Raw genomic sequence first — 25,363 nt, forward strand, 5'->3', positions numbered from 1 at the left:
TTATTTCTTAGGCTTGCACCTTGTTAAGTAGTCGCTTTTTGTATTAGAGAGATTTCGCAGTTTTACTTGTCATCCGGCGCTCTTCCGTGAGTTGAGTTTTAAAAAAAATGCGCTAACGCATGCACTAGTGTCGAAAAGCCCAACACTGACCTTAAAAAAGTAATAGAATAGTTAGTATTTTTCTCCAATGCCCACCTAGGGAATGACATTTCGTCACACAGGCATCTGAAGGGCAGATTTTGTTGGCCCTTCAGGATCACCATATTAGATGGGACAACGTTGCTCCCACAGTAAGAACATCCATGCCTTGCCCGGGATTCGAACCTAGAACCTTTCTTAGGCAAGGCCAGTTCCCTGACCCCTACACAGTCCGGTCGGTATAAAATAGTTAATAAGTATGTATAATTTGCGAAAGTATAATATATAAGAATAGTATAATATGCTTTAAAATAGTGTGTCATATAATGACGTCTATCTCATAAATGAGTGATGACTGACTTTTAATGATTAGCGAGGGCTTTGCAGTTTTACTTATCATCCTACACGCTATAGTACGTCATTTCTGAAATACGTACGTAATAAAAAATTACGTACTAGAGCGTGTAGGATAAGTAGAACTGCAAAGCCTCGCTAATCTTTAAAATAACTACGCATACTTATAGAATCGTTAATAAGTATTCGTAGTTATTTCAAAAATTACGTACTAGAGCTTGTAGGATGATAAGTAGAGCTGCAAAGCCTCGCTAATCTTTAAAATAACTACGCATACTTATAGAATCGTTAATAAGAATGCGTAGTTATTTCAAAAATTACGTACTAGAGCTTGTAGGATGATAAGTAGAGCTGCAAAGCCTCGCTAATCTTTAAAATAACTACGCATACTTATAGAATCGTTAATAAGTATTCGCAGTTATTTCAAAAATTACGTACTAGAGCTTGTAGGATGATAAGTAGAGCTGCAAAGCCTCGCTAATCTTTAAAATAACTACGCATACTTATAGAATAGTTAATAAGTATTCGTAGTTATTTCAAAAATTACGTACTAGAGCGTGTAGGATAATAAGTGGAACTGCAAAGCCTCGTTAATCATTAAAAGTTAGTCATTACTCGTTTATGAGATAGACGTCATTGTATGACACACTTTATTTTAAAGCAGATCCGTATTGCGCCATCTTTTGCAATAATTTTTTTTTAACAAATAGACTATTTAGGTGTTTCGTACTCTTCAGTTGGGGATGGATTATTCTTGAAATTTTTCGGTCTTATTTTAATTTCCGTATTTTGTAAAGATTCGTTATGTCCCCTGAAGCTCTTCCAGTTAACACCATCGGCATGGGTGTCGTGTTTTCCTCGCAAATTAAGTCCATTCAGATTAGACTCGTGGCAAGAACCATACCACCATCCACCTTTAAACAATTGTGCGCAATTTTCCCCATAGGAGTCATTGTCCTTATCTTTCGTTGAGAATTTCATATTGTTATGAACATTTACCATAGAGTCACCTGTGAAACAAAGAACATAATTTGTAAACATTATTTAAAATGGTTACAATTACAATTCAACATTCATAACTTATATTATGTTTACAGTTAATATATATACGCATTTTTGTTACTCCAAAGCTCATAAATAATCATTGAAACGATCTGCGTAATTTAAAGTAACTAAAAAACAAGCAATATTAATTATTAAAATAAATTTTAATTTTTTACATATACATGGACAAATCAACCCAATGCGTTTGTCTTTTGAATGTTTTAGCGATTCATGAATTTATTTTAAATAAATACATGGATTCGTTTTCAATTACAATTCAAATTTCACACATGCAGGATGATTCAGTACTGCAATTACAAATTCTGAGGAAAGGGAAGGCAAGTTAAAATGATTCAGAATTGCATAACTACCCATGGTCGAAATATCATAGTACAATTGCTAGGTCTTTTTTCTATTAAGGACAGGCTGTTCATGCAATTTCAACAGTCACTTTTATTTATCTTAACTGTGTTAATGTTTATGCCAGTTTTCATGATCAGACCATAATGATAAGCTATTCGGTAATAACTCATGCTATTATTGTCAACAATATTGATTTTAAGATTAGGGTGGAATTTAGTTTGTTGATAGGTTAGAAAGCAATTTTTAAATAAAATTTACTCAAAGTCTTTGCTATTTTAGGACTGACACTGGGATAATATGATAAGGACAATCAAATCATTAAAGTTCGAATTTAAGAACTTCTTGGATTGAGTAAATAATGTTCGAAGCTAAAAATTGAGTTAATAATGTTCGAAATTGATTACGGTCAAAGCAATAGCTTTAAGAAGGCGAAGTTGATCTTTGAGATTATTCTTCTCATTGAGAAGAATTTGTAAAATTTTAAGTTACAAGAGTGCAAAAGGTCTTTTGATTTGAGGGATGGAATGAAAGGTTAAAAATATCTCTTACCGTGAAACTAAGCTCTTTAATTATTTTTTTATTAACTCTACTTGATTTTAGTTACTATATTACCAGCATTTCCACTGTACTCTGAAATGTGGAGCGCGTAAAAGTGATCTTCATCATCCATCCAAAATCTGTCATAGAGTGCATATCTTGATCCATCAGCCATATCTTTCAGATCAAAGCGGACAGAATACAGTCGTTGGTTAGTCAAAGCGAAAATGTTGTCGTTGCCTAGTGATGGTAAAATAAAAAGTTCCGATCAAATAGTTTCATTATTTAAGGAAAAAAATTACAGTATTTTAAAGAACTCGTCCTTCGAAAATGGCAATAACAATTATAAGATATGTATCTCAAGTTTGAAAACTGAAACGTTTAATTGAGCAATTGTATGTTAAAAATATGTGCGCAATAATTGGCTTGGACGAAAGAGAAATTCTATTTAGCAATCAAAAATGATGTAGTTTGGAGAAGGGAAAATTGCTTTGGGTCATTAGCGATTTTGTATAAGCACATAGATTTAACTATCATATATAAATGAATACAATTTTGTTACATGGAAAGATTGAATTTAAGTTTTTCTTATCACCATATTTGAAATTTATTGCTTTGGGGGTTGAAAAATGGTTAGATACTAGGAGAGTGTAGTGTAGAGGTCACGTGCCCGACATCTAAATTACACTGGTGGACAAAATTAAGAGATGGAAGACATTTTACCAAATATCTCAAATACTGAATATAAATAAATGAAATTTGGTATGCATATAGCTTATTCCATGATAATAAAGTATGCAAAACAAAAATGAAAGTACCATTCACTGGCAAGACCTACTGCCAATAAATCCAATGTAATCTGAACTTAAGGATAAAAGATGACAATAAAAGTGAGGCTTGTACAGTGTGTGTTGCCTTTAGTATGGTGTATGGTCACCCCTGACAGACAGACAGCATGCACAATGAGTATGCATGCTGTTAAAAAGGGATTTAAGGAGGACTTGTGGAAGATCCTCCCATTCTTCCACCAAGCAATTTTTAACTCCAGAATGGTTCTGGGGGGAGGTTGGCGCATCGCTATAGCTCTCCCAAGAGCATCCTAAGCATGTTTAATAGGATTCAGGTCAGTGGATTTGGATGGCCAATCCATTCGTTGAATATCCACGCTTTCCAGATACTCATCAACCATGAGAGCCCTATGTGGTCGCGCATTGTCGTCCATAAAAATGAACTCAGGGCCAACAGCACCCCTGAAAAGACGCACATAGGGCTCTAGGACCTCCTGCTTGTACCTCTGGGCATTCACGTAACCATTGTCAAACACATGGAGCTGTGTGCGGGTATCTTGCATGTGCGAATGAATGTGCGAAAATGCCTTCCATCTCTTAATTTTGTCCACCAGTGTATGTAAAAAAGCACACATGCTTCATCATCTAACCAAAATCTGTCATAGAGTGCATATCTTGCTTCATAAGTATTGACTTCGAATCATAGGCCAAATTTTCAGACTACTGAAAGAGTCTGTAACTTTTGTGGGAAGTTAATAACCAAATCTAATCAAAATTTAAAAATAAATATAAAGTCTTCAGCATTTTTTTTAGATCTTGAGATGCTCTTTTATTCATAATACCTTATTTTTTAATTACTTTTTCAACTCTTTATTAGTCATTACGGTGTCGAAGTTTAACACTGCACGGAACTGTTATGCCAATGAGTTTGATCTAGTCGAAAAGTGTGCGGACATGAGAAACTTAGAACAACACCCATTTTCCCAATGGATAAAAATCTTCACATTTTTTAAAATTATTGAGTGTAAAATAATATTTTGCACATTATTCAAAGTTGTTGTGTTTAAGAACTTTTTAAATTAATGTCTAGATAATTTTTAAAAAAAAGAATTTTGAAGTTGGTGGTTCTCATAATATGTATTAACAAAAATTGGATACCTGCAATAACGTCATCGTAGGGTAAATCGAGCTATTTTTCGATTCAAAAGCAATCAGGTTCAACAAACACGTGTGACGTCGTCACAGGTATCTGATAAAATCTGATGTCTAGCAATGTTATAATTTGAAAATAGTCTCACCTAGCCAAAACTCCTTTTCTACATCGCCAAATCCAGTTCTATAACTTAACCATTCTCTGAAAAATAGTCCTTTGGCATTGAGAAATTTCCTCGCCGTTGAATGACCTTGAAATATAAATAACACTTATAAATAAAATTAACATTTTATTGGCGTAGTTCATTAACATGAGAATTCCTGTCTATTATGCGAATTATGCAATGATGTACTAAAGACAAAGTATAAGAAATATAATTTGGAATTTAGATGAGATAAAATATCTTTTTAAACTTACTGTCCATCCTCCGCCATCGGTTTCCATGTCGCAATACACATATAGAGGTTTTCTATCCATTATTCGGTTCTGTGGCCAAATTACGTAGACTCCACTTTTATTAGTTCCTGATTTTAGCAGTTCTTCACAATCTAGAGGCTTGGTAGTAGGTGCTTGCAATTGAGAATTTTGACCTATAAAGTATTTTCAACACTCTTTGAAAGATTCTATACAGAGATTCTTCGCAGAAACGACACGAAACTTTGACCCTAGGTGTTTTAAGGCATTGAAGTACTTATTTTGAGACTACTCAATTGATTCCTATGCAACTTCGAAAAAAATTTACTTAGATGAAATAAAAGGAAGTACCTATATTGCAAAAACAAAGATTCAGTGACACGGAGGAGGCATGTGTTTCATTTTTTAAAAGATGGCGATGGTAAAGGTTCAAAGCCCAATATTTACCTCAGCTTCATCAGTTCTTATCTATTTTAAAATATTGCCATTATCTAAATATCTTTGGAAAATCTTTTCAAATTTAATGATTCAGTTCAAATGATAATTATTATAAATGGCGAGCCAAATTTTAGCACTATCAAAATTGAAATATGCAAATTTAATCATTCCTTCACTGTTACTAAAAATGTACTTATTTTGGTGCATCTAAAAAAGAAACAATCTTAAAATAAATTCATCCGAAAAACGTGAGAAAATTAACTCAGTCTTAAAATATGCAGAAAAATTTTCTGTTCTGCTTGAGTTTTGAACTGGCGTTGATGACAATAAAAAGTGCACACCTTTTCGCAGCATTACTGAATCTTTGCATTTTGCTATTATCACATTTCTTTTCAAAATAGCAATTGATTATTTCTGGAAAATAATTTAGAAACTATTAAGATTTCCTCAAAATGAATAGCATACAGCAATTTAGGCTGCAAAATCTACAGAAGGCTTTTGTGTGATATCAGGACTCTATATTACAGTGGTATCATTTTCTTGTAAAGTATTGTTATGAATACTTACTTGAAATATAATTTTCTTTAGCTTTATCAATCATTTCTATTGCCATTTCTAAGTAAGAAATGGTTTTTTTTTTCCTTGGAACATGCAGAGGACGATTTTCCTTTTCCATCACAGTTAGATAAGAATAAAATGACTAACAGTATGATTAGAAGTGATTTCCTAAAATTGAAAATTAAAAATATGTAATATTTATCTGCATTAATCTGATACTAATACTGATAATATGTAATAAGTTAAATAGATATTTTATCTTCTTTATTCATTTGAGTTTCATAAGGGAAACATAATGCCTAGAATGGTGATGATAGCGATCTCTCCCCTAATGGTGTTCCGTTGTACAGTCCGCAAAAAAAAAAAAAAAAAAAAAAAAAAACGAATCACCCTGAAGAACTTTTGTTCTAATGATCGGATTTTCACGAACTGAGTGTCAATCTTAATGATTCCTAGGAGTGACCTCAAATAGGCTAATTAATTAGTGCTAACTAGTAATTAAGTTACGAAATCAGACACAAAAACGTACTTTCTCTGAATAAACATATTTTTTTTTCACATATTTGGATTTTCAACCTTCAAAATATGTATGCGCAATCTGGGAAATATGGTCCCCATAGTTTGGTCAGGAGAGCGATCCAAAGTTCGTACTCCTTAATGTTAATTTCCCTTTTTACGTTTTTAGTCATATTTTCAAAACTAATGAAGCAATTTAGAGAAAATTGCACCCACTCATAAAATTCATTTACCCAAAGATAATTTCATGAAAAAAATAATTTTTAATAATTATTAATTATTTTTTATTATTTAATTAAATTGAGGATGAAAAAATTTTGAATTATAAGGTATGAATTTTTTTATACCATATTAATCTACATATTTTTCAATTGAAAAATCTAAAGTTTCAACTGTTTTCATTTATTAGAAGCTGAGAAAAATTGAAATTAATTATTTTTAAAAAAATAATTTGGCGACAATAAATAAATGATTAAATGGGGCGATTAATATTAAAATGCAATAAACGTGCAAGGAGCTTGACTTCGCGCGCGTAGTGTAAAATTTCATTCACATTTTTTCGCTAATAATCGTTTGCTAATCTTTTTATTTTTATTTGTTTCTAACTATAAAATACAATCTTTTCTTTTTAGTCGTTTAGTAATATTTTTGATTTTGTTTTTCAATAACTGATACAATTTCAATAATATACATACGTATGCATGGATTTGGAATAATATGCTTATCAATTTCTTGAATATATATTTAATAAATATTAATAAAAATACGTAGTCAACATTTTTAAACATCTCTCTCAACATCGCAAATTTCTCAACATCTTACAGGGTAAATTAACGAATGAAGGAACACTTAAGCTTAGCTTGCCTTTAAGAAAAAATCATAAAAATTTCAAAATTTGTAATTTTAGCTAAATGATGGTGTCGACATATTTGTTATTAAATACAAATTACGTAAAAAAAATTTAGATAACTTACATAATATTGTTTTAAGCTTTTGGTGGTTTAAATAATAAGTAGTAAGATAACCAAGTGAAGGAACAGTTCTTACCAGTGAATAAACACTAAATTTTCCAGTGAATGAACACTTAATTTAGAGAATGTTTGATGCTCGTTAGGAATCCATAGGCCACACAAATGACTAAAAACAAGATTTTTCTTGGAATTATAACATATAACCACAGTTAACGTGGAAAATGCTCCTTTTTTTTAATCATGGAATGGAAAGTAAAATATGTTTGAATACATAATTTAAAAAAAAAAAATGTTTTTTAAATTAATGAATTAAACCTCTCTGAACAATCACAAAACATTATTTCAATTATTTTACAGTCATAGCATGGTTGCCTAGCAACCTAGTAAAATTAAGCATTCCTCTTTTGAATTAGTCAATGGGTTATCTTAAAATATTCATTTGCGCAGGCGACTTTTTTTGGCGGTTTTCTGGACTATCGCCAAATATATAAACCTTTATTGTGACCCAATTTGCGATCCAATTTTTTAAAAATTTCGTCTACCCCCCCTAATTCAAGTGTCTAGATTCCAAATATGTAAAAAAAATTATAAGTTTATTCAGAGAAAGTACGTTTTTGTGTTTGATTTCGTATATTAATTACTAGTTAGCACTAATTAATTATATTTGAGGTCACCCCCAGGAACCATTAAGATTGACACTTAGTTCGTGATTATCCGATCATTACAACAAAAGTTATTCAGGGTGATTTTTTTTTTTTTTTTTTTGCGGACTGTACCTTAACTCTCAGCAGAAGAGTTAAAAGGGTTTTAAGAGTTAGAACTTTTTTTTCCACCTGCAATGATTTTGGAACTTTTAATTATATTTAAATCCAAGCAATAAATCATTATTTATTTAATATTTTGGTTGTCTTTATGAAATTATTCAAACTGAAAAGTCAACAAAAAAGAAATAATTAAAAAAAAATGAAATCTGTAATTTTTCTTATAACGATATATTTAATAAATTATAAAAAAGACATGAATTAAAAAAAAATTGCCTTCGAATTTTACACCAGGCCTTTGGAATAAAATTAAATTAACCAAATTTGCTAATAAAAAAATATATTTCCCTGACAACCATTTTAAAAGTTTATAGAAGTTCTTTTTAGTTTTCATTTCAAGGAAAACAATAATTCGGCACTTTTTATACGTTTTCAGTTTACGTATATACACCAAAAACAAATTCAATACTAGACCATACAAAAGTACAGGACTGCGAATTCAGCTGCAGGACCTAAAGTCCTACATCTAAAGCTCTAGATCGTTTTTATCATTAATAAGCTTTATCATTAATAACAGTGAAAGAAATTTATACATCTTATTAAATTTTATTTCATAACCGTCGTTGAACGACCCAATTTTCAATTTACGACTACCAGTGAATACTGGTAGTCGCAAGACTGGTCGTAGACTGGTATATTATATATGACTGATAGTCGTAGACTGGTATATTTAAACAAAATGATCCTATTTCTTACGATCGAAAATAAACTCAAAATATTTTTGTGTCCATCACGGGAATCAGCGTGTCAGATCTGATAAGTAAATTTAGTTAATATAACATTTTAAATTATTTAGTTATTGGACAAAATAATTTAAAATGTTATTTATATATAATTATTTTAAAGAAACATATTAAACGAGCATAAAAATCTTACTCACATTATTAGAATAGTTTCCTTTGCGCCTACTTTTTCCTTCAATATATAATGTTGATTTTTATCATCTATAGATTTAATTCACATAGTATTTAGTGTATTTTGCCTTAATTCCTTAAATCTAGCGATGATTCTGTTAACTTTTTTTAATGCGTCCGATGAAAGAAGTAATCGCAATACGTAGCAAGCATCTTATCACACCGGGAAGATCAAATCATTCAAGAAATAAGGAGATCCTTTTTCACTTTTTAATGCAGAATACCCAGCGTAACTAGACAGAGAAATCAGAGAAGTATCTTTAGACCTTGTATCTGTTTACTTTAAATATTCACAGTAAATTTCTAAGAAATTCCCATCCAATAAAATTATTAAGGGGAGTCATTTACAGTAAAAAAACTGCTGTTTACTTACTTGTTACATGTAATTTATTAATAAAATTTTAATTAACAAACACACGCATAGATAAATTGGAAAATAAAACAAAATCTTCCGACCTTTCACTTGAAATCTATATAAAAAAAATTACCAGACATTTATAAGTGTTACATTTTTAAATTTTTAATTAATAATGATTAATTTCCTGCTACTTGTATTAGGTCTTTGGAAAGGTAAAGCATTGGGTTTTTGAATAACCATTTAGAAACTTTAATACAGATTTTTTAATTTTCTCGCTCTGAAAAACAAAGTTAAATTAAAACTACAAGAATGTGGTAAAATTTAACGTGTTTTATAGCTAGGTGGGAACACCAAAAAGTAAGGTAATTTTTATGATAACTCTTTGTTAATGACTTTTGATAAAATTTTAAATAAAATATAGTTTTGGCATCGTATTGTTTGGTACCACATTTGATAAGAGTCCGTAATGTTTAACAGCACTAGTATAATTTGAGATAATGCAAAAACGTGCAGTTTGATAACCTCTAGTAAACGCTTGTGAAGTTTAATTTTGATTGTTTATTTTTCTTTATTTCAATGTAATATCGAAGCTAACACAGAGCTTCGCATTTCAGTTCTAAATGCACAAGCCAGACTAAAGTTTTTGCTGACTAATATTTTCACGCAAAGTACAAGCGATTTTTTAATTTAAATAAGTTTTAAGGTATTCATTATTTCTGATATTTTGAACGCTTGTAGAAAAAAAATTAGTATTTTTTGTTAAATTTCTTATCGATTCCATTGTTTTCGAAACTATTAGAAAGAAAAGAATACAAATTAGTGATAACAATATAATTATTAATAAATAACAATAAAATATTAATAAACTAATTTTAAAAGTTATCTGGTTACTTATTTAAAGTGATAAAATAAGATTTGTGCGTAGTATAATTTTTTTTATATTATGTAGTTTTTTCAAAGTGAAAAAGAAATGTTTTTACGGCTTTTGATTTAAATTGTAATACATCAAAAAGTAGTTTTTCATAATACCTCGAATTTCTTAGCGCAACAATATTTGTATATGAATTGTCTAAGAAAAATATTTAAAAAATCATTATTTGTTACACAATGTTTTGTGAGCATAAATATTATCTAGCTCTTATTATTTCCCTTACATGAAATTTAGTAATAACTTTGTGTGATCTGTCTAGGTATCAATGCAAAAGAATTTGTTTATGCATAAAAACTGGAAAGACTGATGTGAGATTTACTTGTTCACTTTACGTGAAATATGACATTCATAATATAGAGACTATTCAATTCTTTCTCAAAGATCTAAATAATAATAAAATTATAGTTCTGAGTGATGTTAATCAATGTTCTGTTAGCTTCTCTATTTATCAAAAACATTATATCAATGTATTAACTTATAAGGTATTTAAGAATAGCGGCTTTTAATCATAAAGTTGTATACTATTGAATAATTTAGTAAAATGGAAGGAATATTTTTACCCATCGGGAAAAGGGTTTCATGTTTAAGTTTTTCATGCCCGCACAGTTTTCGACTAGATAAACTTCAACACCATAAAGTCTGATAAAGAGTTGTAAGAGTAATAAAAAATTAGGCTAACATGAGCATCAATAAAAGAACAGCACTAGATCAAATAAAAAAAGCAGAAGATAATTTTGGAACTTCTTGATGTTGATTATTTTCGAGACTGAGTTTTTTTAATTTACACCAATGGTCGTTTTCAATATTTGACATAATATTAATTTAAAGCATTATGTTCTTTTTGTGACTAAATTATTTATAATTACTGTCTTGGAGATGATTTTAATATAAATATGAATAAAATTCCTTTCCTCCAAAGAATTTCTAAACGTTTTAAGAATCTTATAGTGTTTGGAATTTTTACTAATCCAGTTTTTTGGACGACAACATAAATTGTTGCAGTTTTTATAATTCATTCCTTTTTTTAATTTATTCTTATTTTATTATATTATTGCAGTCATCAGTGACGTCGAACATTCAACATTAAATTTATCTCTATCAGTATCCATCTCTATTCATAAATAAGCTATTTATGAAATATCCTTTAAACATAATGAAGATACAGAACATGTAAATTGCTCATTTATTCTTTAATCGAATGGTAGAATATGTAGAACATTCAAAAGAATTTGAGGTAATAATTGTCAATAGAAACTATTTTACGAAATAGTTATGTAGAATACTGTAGTCGTTCTTACAATATATAAAACCTAGTTATATAGAATGCGCGATATCCTATTATGCAGAGTCCCGCAGTGGACTGATCGTAAAGACACGGTTCCCAGTAGAACACCGAAATCAAGCATTACTGGCTGTTGTCAGTAAGCGGGTGGGTGACCAATCTGATCAGCCTGCGTAGGGACTGAGGGTACGTTGTATCGGTCCTCGTTCAACTGTTCTACCATAAAGTGCTCAGCTTCACGCGCAGGCCATCGGGCTACCAAAGCAGTGGAGTCATTCCCTCTGCAGAGGATCAAAAGTGCGATGACATGTCTTCGGATCATCCACAGGTATATTTCCCAGACCATCCCCTATGGCCCACTGAGCAACTTTAGGGCGAAGCAAATAAACTACCTACCTTAATATGTAGAAAACATAATTCATTACATTGAAGAGTGAATCAATTAGGTTTTCTATACTGTCTAATGAAAAATTCTCAGGGTAATATATTTTAACTTAATCATTGAAGTACCAAAGAAAATTAGCGGAACAAAATTGATTTTTTAATCTATAATTATGTATTGATAAAAATTGAATTTGTTGCATACTTTTTACAAAAGTTAATTTCAAATCCGTGTCTAAATAAATCCAAATATTTCGGGTTTTTTTTGTGAAAAATATATTGAATTTTAAATAATTATTGAAAATAACGTACGGTAAAAAATTTAATAAATTTAAATATAACAGACGGTTTAAATATGCTAATTTATTTTTCAGGGAGAAAAGATTTAAATGTTTGCCAGAAGTTATTCATTCAGCTGAAACCAAACAAATCAAAAGCACTTCTATCTGATTTGGTGTGCGTTTTAGAATTGAAATGCTTACGAGGCTATCACAAGATTGAAGGTCTGAAGTTCTCTTTTGGTGACCCGGTACTCGAAACGAGCTTCATTGGTGATTTGGTTATCAAAGTTGAAGCTGAGCCGTCTAAATACCATTTTGAGGAACACATTAAAATTGAACAATCCAAACATGTTGAATTTACTTTCTCCAAAAGTCTTTTGGTTAGCAGGGATCAGACAATCTATATAAGACTCATCGCAAATAAAGTGCATGATTACAAATTCCTGCAATTTGACGAAGATAACTCTATCCTGCAGAATTCGCCCTTTGAATGTAATTTAGGTAGTATTCCAAAAGAAAATAGGCTGTTTATTATAAGTGAAGTTCTTTATCGCGATGCACCTAAACGAAGTTCAAGAGGTCCCGGAGCTTTTAGACGATAATTAGTATTTACTGTTTTTTTATATTATTCATATTAAATATTTTTAAGGCCTTCAACTGATAGCTAATATAGTAAGAAAATTATGTAAAAATTTAGTACAGTTGGATTTTATTATTATTGGATAAAAATACCGCAGAATGTACGGACAGAGAATGCATGCAATAATACTGTAACAAAATATATACCACCGATAAGGAAATATAAAGCTCATTTTGAATGGAATAGATTGCTCATTCGAAGTATTATGCATGTGTAATATCTTGTTAAAATAATACAATTTTATCAACAAAAAAAAACTACCAACTTCATGTTTAATATTTACTTCATAATTCTTTTCTTTAATGTGACGAAAATTGATTTTTCCTTTATGTTATTTATATTGTATAAAATAAATTAAAGTCTATGTATAGTACTTTTTTGTGCTTTTTCCCAATAAATAAATAAAATATATATATATTAGCTTAAGCTTTCTGAATTTATCCCAGTGGCTTTGCATTAAGTCAAAATTAATTTTAAACACTGAGTTTTTAGATTATTAAAATTATATTTTTCAAGCGCATTTTGAAATAAAATTAGTTACTATAAATCTGAAAATTATGTAAAAAGTATGCATCAAGACAAAGTTTACTAATACAATTTTGCTAAAAAATGTTTAATTTTTGTAATAGTATAGCATTTGTGTATAATCATAGTTTTCAAACTTCTTTTTGTTTTATAAAATTCTAAAACCAATATAATTATATAGAATATGGATTACAAAGAATAAAATATGCTGTTTATTTCATGTGCAATATACTATATTTTTTTAAATCAACGCTCTTTATTTGTCTAGAACTTGAAAGGTTATTAATAGTAATATTTTATTCCCATTATTTTAGAATAACAAGTAAATAAAAAGAATTAACTACAAAACATTCTTCGAGAAAATTCAGCGTTATTTTAATACCAATTTTATTTCTACATTGAAACAATCACACATTAAGACAGAAAACAAAATATAAAATCAGGAAGAAATACATGAAAAATATTAAGCCGTTGGTTTTGAGAATAGTTGGTTAAAACCCTTCGATATCACTGAATTTCGAAAAGTATTTTTTGTGGTTAAAGTAATAAAACTGAAATCGCCTTTGAACGAAGAGAATAATTTTCTACCAAAACGATAATGTGTTTATAAATTATTTCTACAGTTCAACCAATTTTCCCTCGTAATGTTGGAATGTGTTCACTTGCAAAAGGAAGCTTTGTATTTCCTGTCGTATATGCGACTGGTTTTCTTTCATTATTTAATTTAGTTTAGCCAGTCCAATATTGATTCTTGGTTTTATGTTTTCCAAAGATTCTATGAAAACGATACCAACAAGCAGTCAGTGACTAAGTTTTGTACATAGTGATAATTCAAATTGTCCATTCTATGTCCAGATTAAATTGTCTTATTACAAGTCAAGACTTTGATTACTCAGCCATTATAATTAGCTGCAATTATTTTAAGTCTTATGAATGCTAATAAAACACCATAAAATGTTTTTAGAAGAAAATTCTTTTCGTGAATTTTCCAAGCGATAAAAAAAAATCTGTGATAAGTAGAGTCTGAATGACGTAACTTTGGTAATATTCTCAAATAATTTTATGTATGACGTCATTCTAGTAGCACCCGTCCTAAAATCTCTTATTATTTTATCGGAGAGGTAGGAAAGTGTTATGAAGGAAAGTGTTTAATACGTTCTTATTTCTTAGGCATGCACCTTGTTAAGTAGTCGTTTTCAATAATAGAGAGATTTCGCAGTTTTTCTTGTCATCTGGCATGCTTCTGTAAGTTGAGTTTTAAAACAAGTGCACCAGCGCATGCACTAGTGTCGAAAAGCCCAACACTAACCTTAAAAAAGTAATAGAATAGTTAATATTTTTTTCCAGTGCCCACCTGTGGAATGACATTTCGTGACACAAGTATCTGAAGGGCAGATTTTGTTAGCTACTCTTTCAGGATCACCATATTAGATGAGACAACGTTGCTCCCACAGTAAGAACATCCATGCCTTGCCCGGGATTCGAACCCAGAACCTTTCTGATGCAAGGCCAGTTCCCTGACCCCTACACAGTCCGGTCTGCATAAAATAGTTAATAAATATGTATAATTTGCGAAAGTATAATATAAGAATAGTATAATATGCTTTAAAACAGTGTGTCATACATGTATGGCAACGTTACTTTTAAAAAGTAACGAGTAAAAGTACAAGTATTTTTAAAAAAAGTAACGAGTAAAAAGTAAAAAGTTCTTATTTTAAAAAGTAACGAGTAAAAAGTACAAGTAAAAGTACAAGTACTAAACAAAAAAGTAACGATTTAAAAGTACATTTCTAGGAAATCGAAAATTCAAAGTAACCTAAAATTTTATTGAATAATATTCTTATGTTCTTTAATATTTTTGCAAAATTTTTGTTATTTATTTAATTATTTTTAATTTTGAAAGTTATGGATATTAATTTATTTTTAAATTCGGAAGAATATTATTATATAATCGTATAATATAATTTTAAAATCAAATATAATTTTAATATCAAACTTTTTATGGATTTGCACGAAAAAGAAATGATCTACAGGTTTTAATTTTTATTTTATAATTTTTATTTATTTAAATTACCATTGATTTAAAATTGTTTTACTCTTTAGAAACGCGTTTTAAAAGCACAAACATAAACAAAGCAAGACAGATAGCTTTGTGATCTTTGAGCTAGTAAAAATTAATTGAATGTGCAGTATAAGTTGAAACAGAAGGTATTGAATGCATATATATTGCACCTTAATTTTATAAATTAAAAAAAAAACATAAGCATTTTTTTTTTAAATTTAATTTAATTTTCTTTTTTTTTTATTTTTTTTTTTTTAGAAAGCTTACCGAGTTTTAGAAAAAAGTAACGATTTCATTCGATATTTCCGTTACAAATACTTGTACTTTTTCCCTATAAAAGTAACGAAAGTACAAGTAAAAGTACTAAATTTAAAAAGTAACGAAGTACAAGTAAAAGTACGTACTTTTTACTTGTACCGGCGGTACAAGTAACGAAAGTAAAAGTACTGCCATATATGGTGTCATATAATGACGCCTATCTCGTAAATGAGTAATGACTGACTTTTAATGATTAACGAGGGCTTTGCAGTTTTACTTATCATCCTACACGCTATAGTACGTCATTTCTGAAATACGTACGTAATAAAAAATTACGTACTAGTGCGTGTAGGATAAGTAGAACTGCAAAGCCTCGCTAATCTTTAAAATAACTACGCATACTTATAGAATCGTTAATAAGTATTCGTAGTTATTTCAAAAATTACGTACTAGAGCTTGTAGGATGATAAGTAGAGCTGCAAAGCCTCGCTAATGTTTAAAATAACTACGCATACTTATAGAATAGTTAATAAGTATGCGTAGTTATTTCAAAAATTACGTACTAGAGCGTGTAGGATAATAAGTTGAACTGCAAAGCCTCGTTAATCATTAAAAGTTAGTCATTACTCGTTTATGAGATAGACGTCATTGTATGACACACTTTATTTTAAAGCAGATCCGTATTGCGCCATCTTTTGCAATAATTTTTTTTTAACAAATAGACTATTTAGGTGTTTCGTACTCTTCAGTTGGGGATGGATTATTCTTGAAATTTTTCGGTCTTATTTTAATTTCCGTATTTTGTAAAGATTCGTTATGTCCCCTGAAGCTCTTCCAGTTAACACCATCGGCATGGGTGTCGTGTTTTCCTCGCAAATTAAGTCCATTCAGATTAGACTCGTGGCAAGAACCATACCACCATCCACCTTTAAACAATTGTGCGCAATTTTCCCCATAGGAGTCATTGTCCTTATCTTTCGTTGAGAATTTCATATTGTTATGAACATTTACCATAGAGTCACCTGTGAAACAAAGAACATAATTTGTAAACATTATTTAAAATGGTTACAATTACAATTCAACATTCATAACTTATATTATGTTTACAGTTAATATATATACGCATTTTTGTTACTCCAAAGCTCATAAATAATCATTGAAACGATCTGCGTAATTTAAAGTAACTAAAAAACAAGCAATATTAATTTTTAAAATAAATTTTAATTTTTTACATATATGCATGGACAAATCAACTCAATGCGTATGTCTTTGGAATTTTTTAGCGATTCATGAATATCTTTTAATTAAATACACAGATTCGATTTCAATTAAAATTCAAATTTCACATTTGCAGGGTGATTCAGTACCGCAATTACAAATTCCAAGAAAAAGGAAAGGAAGTAAAAATGATTCAGAATTGCATATCTGCCCTTGGCCGAAATCATAGTACAATCGCTAGAACTTTTTTCCCATTAAGGACTGGCTTTTCTTGCGCATTTGAACAGTCACTTTTATTTATCTAAATTGTGCCAGTTTTTATCTTCAGACCATATATTGATAAGCTATTCGGTAGTTACACTAGCTGTTATTGTCAACAATATTGATTTTAAGGTTGCGGTAAAGTTTAGTTTGTTAATATTGGGTGTACAAATTAGTTCGGTCCGTTTCTTTTTGTGATTAAAAATTCATTTATTTCAGAACAAAATGAAGAAACAGATTAATCAAAGTATTGTCCATCGCTGGCTACTACTTCCCCCCCCCCCCTCTCAGGCAATTTTCGAATTCCATCTCGAAAAAATGTCTCGACTTTTGAGGTGATCCAAGTTAGGAGCCAATTTTCGATTTCTGCGAAAGAAGTGAACTGGTGACCTGCCAAATTGTGGCTGCATCCGTCGGAACAACCAGTAATCAGAAGGAGCAATGACCAGCGAATACAGCGGGAGCTATAAATATCCCACTTGAGCGTTTCCAAATAATTTTTTACGACTTTTGCGACATCATGCTGACCGTTATTCCGCAGAAGAATAACTTCGTCACCTCTTTGCTCGTTTTTCTCATAATGCACAGCTCAAACGAATTAATTGTAGCCTATACCGATCACCCGTAATGGAATCACCAGTTTGTGGCAGCTCATAGTATACAAAACTATTCACCATTCTTGAAACGTCGAAACCATTCCCTACATGATTTATCAGTTGGAGCATAGTCACCATAAACTTCTACAAGAATTCGATGCCCTTCAGCTGCACTTTTCTTCCAATTAAAGCAGAAACATAAAACCTCTCCAAAAAATGCTTCGTTACCACAAAGCTTGGCATACTCAACAAAGCAAAAAACAGGGTTTTTGTATGAAACTCAAAGCGATATAAACTGAATATTATTGACAGATGCTTAACCTCTCTGAAACCACCGAAACCAGCTGTCACTATGAAACATTCATAACAGCAGAGCCATCTCTTGAAAAAGAAACGAACTAATTTGTACTCCCAATAGGTTTAAAAACTATTTCTAAATAAAATTTACTCTAAGTCTTTGGAATTTTAGGACTGATTCTGGGATAATACGATAAGGGCAATCAAACTATTAAAGTTCGAATTCAAGAGCTAATTGGATTGCTTGATTGAGTTAATAATGTTCGAAGCAAAAGATTGAGTAATAATGTTCGAAGCAAAAGATTGAGTTAATAATGTTCGAAGTAAATGATTGAGTTAATAATGTTCGAAGCAAAAGATTGAGTTAATAATGTTCGAAGTAAATGATTGAGTTAATAATGTTCGAAGGGGACTACGGTCAAAACGATAGCTTTAAGGAGGCGAAGTTGATCTTTGAGATTATTCTTCTCATTGGGGAGAATTTTTAAAATTTTTCAGTTGCAAGTGGGCAAAAGGTCTTTTGCTTTGAGGGATGGAATGAAAGGTTGACCGTGAAACTAAGCTCTTCAATTATTTTTTATTAACTGTATTTGAGTTTAGTTAACATATTACCTGCATTTCCACTGTACTCTGAAATGTGTAGGGTGTATAAGTGATCTTCATCATCTATCCAAAATCTGTCATAGAGTGCATATCTCGATTCACCAGCCATATCTTTCATATCAAAGCGAACAGAATACAGTCGCTGGTTAGTCAAAGCAAAAATGTTGTCGTTACCTAGTGATGGTAAAATAACTAGTTCCAATCAAACAGTTTCAATATTTAGGAAAAAAAATACAGAACTTTAAAAAAACACGTCGTTTGAAAAGGGAAATAACAATTATAAGATTCGTATCTCAAGTTTCAAAGCTGAAACGCTTAATTGAGCAGTTGCATGTTAAAAATATGCGCGCAATAATTAGCTTGGACGAAAGAGAAATTCTATTTAGCAATCAAAAATAATGTAGTTAGGAGAAGGAAAAATTGCTTTGGGTTATTACCGATTTTGTATAAGCACCTAGGTTTAACTATCATACATAAATGGATACAATTTTGTTACATGGAAAGATTAAATTTAAGTTTTTTTTTACCATATTTGAAAATTATTGTTTTGGGGGTTGAAAAATGGTAAGATAATCGGAGATCGCAGTGTAGAGGTCGGGTGCCCTCCATCATCTAAATTATGTACTAAAGCACATATGCTTCAGTATTGACTTCGAATCATAGGTCAAATTTGCAGACTACTGAAAGAGTCAGTAACTTTTGTGGGAAGTTTATAACCAAAATTTAAAAATAAATATGAGGCTTATCTTCTGCTTTTTTTTAATTTGATCTTGCGCTGCTCTTTTATTAATGCTCATAATAGCCTAATTGTTTATTACTCGTCCAACTCTTTATTAGTCATTACGGTGTTGAAGTTTATCTAGCCAAAGAGGTTGATCTAGTCGAAAAGTGTGCAGGCAAAGGCATCAAAGCTTAATCCCGTCCCCATCAGGGGGCATCCGGAGAATACTGTAGACTCTAAGTCCACGCACGTGATCTCTCAGTAAAAAAAAAGAGGATTCAAAAAGGTAGGCTTGGTGGTGATTTACGGCAACACCAGAAGGCCTAAAAGAATTTAGTGAAATCTCAAAATTAACAATAGTAGTTACTCAGAAAATAGAATCCAGGAGTTTGACATAATATGCGAGGCATCAAAATAAAAAACATTGAAAAAAAGGTAACAAACATATTGTGATGATGGATAGTACCAGAATTTGTTCAAAGCCCATGAAAACAGATACAATTTCAAAAAGAAGAGTTGCGGCGAGGCAGTCGTAAAGAAAAATCCTCAAACAAGAGGAAACTCAAAACACGAATAGTTAGAAAATTTCCCGAAATTTTGAACAGTAAATTAATCGAAAATTCGAAAATCATTTCTAAAGAACCCAAATACAGTATTTGCGAACACAAATACAGTAAAGTGTGCAGGCATGAAAAGCCGCCTAGAACAACACCCATTTTCCCAACGGATTAAAAATCTTCACATTTTTTCTAAATTATTGAGCTTAAAATAATATTTTGCACATGATTTAAAGTTGCCGTACTCAAGTATTGATATTCAATGTATTGATATTTTTTTTCCCTAAATAATGGTGAAGCTGGTGGTTTTCACAATATTAACATAAATTGGATACCTGCAAGTAACGTCATCATAGATAAATCGTAGCATTTTGGTATTCAAAAGCCAATCAGGTTCAACAAACAAGTGTGACGTTAATCACAGGTATCTGATAAAGTCTGATTTAAATCTGATGTCTAACATTATTATAATTTGAAAATAGTCTCACCTAACCAAAATTCTTTTTCTACGTCGCCAAATCCAGTTCTATAACTTAACCATTCTCTGAAAAAATAGTCCTTTGGCATTGAGAAATTTCCCCGCCGCTGAATAACCTTGAAATATAAATAACACTTATAAATAAAATTAACATTTTATTGGTGTGGTTCATTAACATGAGAATTCGTGCCTATTATGCGAATTAGGCAATGATGTAATAAAGACAAAGTATAAGAAATATAATTTGAAATTCAGATGCGATAAGATATCTTTTTTAAACTTACTGTCCATCCTCCTCCATCAGTTTCCATGTCACAATACACATCCAGAGGTTTTCTATCCATTATTCGGTTCTGTGGCCAAATAACGTAGACTCCACTTTTATTAGTTCCTGATTTTAGCAGTTCTTCACAATCTAGAGGCTTGGAAGTAAGTGCTTGCAATTGGGAATTTTGACCTATAAAGTATTTTAAACACTCTTTGAAAGATTCGATGCAGAGATTCAGCGAAGAAATGACACCATATGTAACACAAAAATTTGACTCTAGGTGTTTTAAAGCATTGACTATTATTTATTTTGAGACTACTAAATTGATTCCTGAGCTATTTCGAAAAACAAATTTATTTTGAGACTACTAAATTGATTCCTAAGCTACTTCAAAAAAAAAAATATATTTTTTGACTGCTAAATTGATTCCTAAGCTATTTTGAAAAACAAATTTATTTTTTGACTACTAAATTGATTCCCAAGCTATTTCGAAAAACAAATTTATTTTTTGACTACTAAATTGATTCCTAAGCTACTTCGAAAAACCAATTTATTTCGAGACTACTAAATTGATCCCTAAGCTATTTCGAAAAACAAATTTATTTTTTGACTACTAAATTGATTCCCAAGCTATTTCGAAAAACAAATTTATTTTTTGACTACTAAATTGATTCCCAAGCTATTTCGAAAAGCAAATTTATTTTTTGACTACTAAATTGATTCCTAAGCTACTTCGAAAAACCAATTTATTTCGAGACTACTAAATTGATTCCTAAGCTATTTCGAAAAACAAATTTATTTTTTGACTACTAAATTGATTCCCAAGCTATTTCGAAAAACAAATTTATTTTTTGACTACTAAATTGATTCCCAAGCTATTTCGAAAAACAAATTTATTTTTTGACTACTAAATTGATTCCTAAGCTACTTCGAAAAACAAATTTGTTTTGTGACTGCTAAATTGATTCCTAAGCTATTTCGAAAAACAAATTTATTTTGAGACTACTAAATTGATTCTTAAGCTATTTCGAAAAACAAATTTATTTTTTGACTACTAAATTGATTCCCAAGCTATTTCGAAAAACAAATTTATTTTGAGACTACTAAATTGATTCCGAAGCTATTTCGAAAACAAATGCATTGAAAAGAAAGGGAAATGCATAGCAAGAACAAAGATTCGGTGGCGTGAAGGAAAGGTGTGCTTCATTTTTTTCAAAGAGGGCATCAGTTCAAAACCCAATATTTACCTGAGCTTCATTAATTCTTATCTATTTTAAAATATTACCACTATCTAAATTTCTTTGGAAAATCTTTTCAAATTTAATGATTCAGTTCAAATGATAATTATTATAAATGGTGTGCCAAATTTTAGCACTTTTAAAATTGAAATATGAAAATTTAATCATTCCATTATTGTTATTAAAGATTTTGGTGCATCTTAAAAAATACAATCTTAAGAAAAATCTCATAGTTTATCCGCAAAACGTGACAAAAATTATTTCAGTTTTAAAATATGCAAGAAAATTTTCTGTTCTATGTGAGTTTTGAACTGGTGTTAGTGACAATAAAAAGTGCACACCTTTTCGCAGCATTACTGAATCTTTACATTTTACTATTATCTCATTTCGTTTCAAAATACAAATGAATTATTGTTTGAAAATAGCTTAGAAAATATTAATATTTCATCAAAAGGAATAACATACAGCAATTTAGGTTTCAAAATCTACAGGAGGTTTTTGTGTGATATATTACAGTGGTATCCTCTTCTTGTAAAGTATCGTTATGAATACTTACTTGAAATATAATTTTCTTTAGCTTTATCAATCATTTCCATTGCCATATCTAAGTAAGAAACGGTTTTTTCTTCCTTGGAACATGCAGAGGACGACTTTCCTTTTCCATTGCAGTTAGATAAGAATAAAATGAAGCACAGTATGACTAGAAGGGATTTCCTAAAAATAAAAAAGTTAAAAAATGCAATATTTATCTATATTAATTATACTATTATATCTACATAATTACTGTTACTATCTGATACTATTACTAATTAAGATAGAAATTTAATCCTTTTTTTTTCATTTGAGATTCATGAGGGAACCATAACTCTTAGAATGGTGATATAAAACAGCTGTCTAATGGTGTTCCGTGGTACCCTAGGGTTCAGCGGAAGAGCGAAAGGAATTCTGAGAGTTAGGAATTTTTTTTTAGCCCGCAATGGTTTTGGAACTTTTAATTAAATTTAAATCTTATGAATAAACCATTTTTATTTAATATTTTGGTTGCCTTTATGAAATTATTCAAAATGAAAAGCCAATAAAAAAGAAATTGCAATTTAAAAAAAAAGGAAATATATAATTTTTTTAACAACGATATGTTTAATAAATTATAAAAAAGTCATATAATAAAAAAATTGCATTCGCATTTTCTACTAGGCTTTTGGCTTTAAATTAACTAAATTTGCTAATTAATATATATATGTATATATACACACACAACCGTTTTCAACGTTTAAAGCAGTTCTTTTTACTGATTCTTTATTGGCTATTTATATTTATAAATAATTTTTTTTTCGAAGTTAATTTATAAAATGATTTTAAACTATTTTAAGCTGTCTGGTTTGGGATATAATTTAATTTAGTTCACATGGATATTTAAATACTACTTCAATGATGTTGATACCACATAAATAAATGTTGAAAAGGAAGTAAATGTACTATTAGTTAGTTGATAATACCCTTCTAATGAGTTTTTTAAGGCGAGTGAACCTCTTACTTTCTTATTATTAAATTTGCTTTATTAATACAATTTGAGAAATAATTAATTGAAACTCTTCGGACGTTCCATTCAAAATCTGTATGAAAAATTTACAGTGAAATTGTTTTCAAAATTCTAATTGCTTAAAATTAATTTCATGCCATATATCTGACTGAAAAGTTTTTAATCCCTTTCGAAACATTACTACAGCCTGTTATGCTTCAAATATTTTAAAAAATTAATTAAAATTAGTTTTTACTATTTTAACTAACTGGTTTGAATGAATGAAAAGTTTTATTGTGATAAATTAAAATATAAATTTTGAATAATAATATTTTATAATAATTAATAATAATTCAATAATAATACAGAAATAATATTTTTTATTTTGTTACATAACAACGGACGTAATATATTTTCGAGTTTTGCTTTGGGATTTTAGGCTTGAAAAAGAAAATGGTAAGTACATGTATGATAATTATTACATACATGCAAATATCAGGGTTTGGAAATTTGTTATGGTCGGGTGTAAAAATGGAAGATAGAGAATAATTGCGAAAAAGGTAAGAATGAGTTAAATGTTGTATCTCTATTCACAACAAGGCGTTTAATAAGTTTATTTTTCATTTAAACAGTAGCATCAATCATATTTGCCTAGCCTATGTATTAAAATTATCGGTATAATTCCCTTCTTCAAAATTTCTATATCTCAAAATCAAAGATGTAATTTTACAACCTTTAATGCCATTCAAACTTTTGTTTAAACAATTGATTTATTATGTGCAAAAAAAATTGTATTAAATTACGAGATTTTATTTTTATTTCTTAATATTGACATAAGAAAAAATTAATAACAATACTAAATAATGCTTAACTCGACGTTTTTGACATTTTTAGAACATAAAAAAGGAGATTTTGAAAAGATTCAAACATTTATAGATATATGAATAAAATGGACCCATTTTCTACAGTAGGAAATAAACGCAAATTATTTTTGTGCCCGTCACGAGAACCAGCGTGCAGATCTAATAATTAAATTTAGTTATCAACCCTTAAATAACGTTGCAATACGATTTTTTTTATCAAAAGTTTCAAATTATATATATTTTTAACAAAATAATTTCAAAATTTTATTTATAAATATTTTTTTAAAGAAATATATTAAATGAGCATAAGAATATTACTTACATGATTAGAATAGTTCCTTCAGTTCCTACTATTTCTTTCAATATATGATGTTGATTTTTATCATTTATTCACATACTATTTTCTGTATTTTGGCGTAATTCCTTAAATTCAACGCTGATTCAGTTAACCTTTTGAAAATGTGTTCTATGAAAGAAGTAATCGCAATACGTAGAAAACATGTTATCATACAGGGAAGTCTTTGTTTTCGAAGCTCAAGTCGTTTCACGTTTTTCATAGAAATAAAGAAATCCTTTTTCACCTTCTAATAGGGAATACCCAGCGAAACTAGACAGAGAAATCAGATAAGTTTTTTCAGACACTGTATCTGTTTATTTTAAATATTCAAAGTTAATTTCTAAGAAATACTCATCTAATGAAAATTTTAAGGCGAATCATTTACTGTAAAAAACCTACTGCTTACTTACTTGTTACATTTAATTTATGAAATTTTAATTAGCAAATACGTGCATAGATAAATTGGAAAATAAAATCTTCTGACCTTTCATTTGAAATCTATATGAATCTATATTACCAGTCATTTATAAGTGACTGGTAATTCTTATTCTTAAATTTTTAATCAATAATGATTAAAAATTGCCACTTGCATTAGGTCTGATTGGAAAGGTAAATCATTGAGGTTTTGAATATCCATTTAGAAACTTTAATACGGGTATTTAATTTTCTCGCCGTGAAAA

At 29.7% G+C, this 25,363-nt stretch overlaps 2 protein-coding genes and 1 pseudogene across 3 annotated transcripts in view; 1 reads left to right on the top strand and 2 right to left on the bottom strand.

Moving 5' to 3' along the window:
- Positions 1–13,249, top strand: part of LOC107438013 (BTB/POZ domain-containing protein 6) — a 63,379-nt gene extending 50,130 nt beyond the window's left edge. The window contains exon 6 of the mRNA XM_087159452.1: positions 12,336–13,249. Within this exon, the coding sequence (XP_087015578.1) occupies positions 12,336–12,844 (509 nt within the window). The 3' untranslated portion in view covers positions 12,845–13,249. The remainder of the gene's footprint in view (positions 1–12,335) is intronic.
- Positions 818–9,172, bottom strand: LOC147813843 (techylectin-like protein; annotated as a pseudogene). The gene is made up of 6 exons (XR_015432302.1): positions 8,976–9,172; positions 5,797–5,955; positions 4,795–4,967; positions 4,523–4,627; positions 2,512–2,676; positions 818–1,502 (listed from the first exon to the last, which is right to left on the bottom strand). The product of XR_015432302.1 is annotated as a techylectin-like protein (transcript).
- A 508-nt stretch (positions 13,250–13,757) lies between the features above and the next one.
- LOC107438014 (techylectin-like protein) lies at positions 13,758–24,960 on the bottom strand. The gene is made up of 6 exons (XM_016050173.5): positions 24,669–24,960; positions 22,521–22,678; positions 20,743–20,915; positions 20,469–20,574; positions 18,712–18,876; positions 13,758–16,749 (listed from the first exon to the last, which is right to left on the bottom strand). Coding segments are annotated over exons 1-6 (903 nt in total). The 5' UTR covers positions 24,671–24,960; the 3' UTR covers positions 13,758–16,450.
- Between the last annotated feature and the right edge of the window lie 403 nt (positions 24,961–25,363).

This window comes from Parasteatoda tepidariorum, chromosome 3, assembly GCF_982258835.1.
Source record: "Parasteatoda tepidariorum strain Cologne lab strain chromosome 3, Ptep-v5.0, whole genome shotgun sequence".
Taxonomy (NCBI): Eukaryota; Metazoa; Arthropoda; class Arachnida; order Araneae; family Theridiidae; genus Parasteatoda; species Parasteatoda tepidariorum.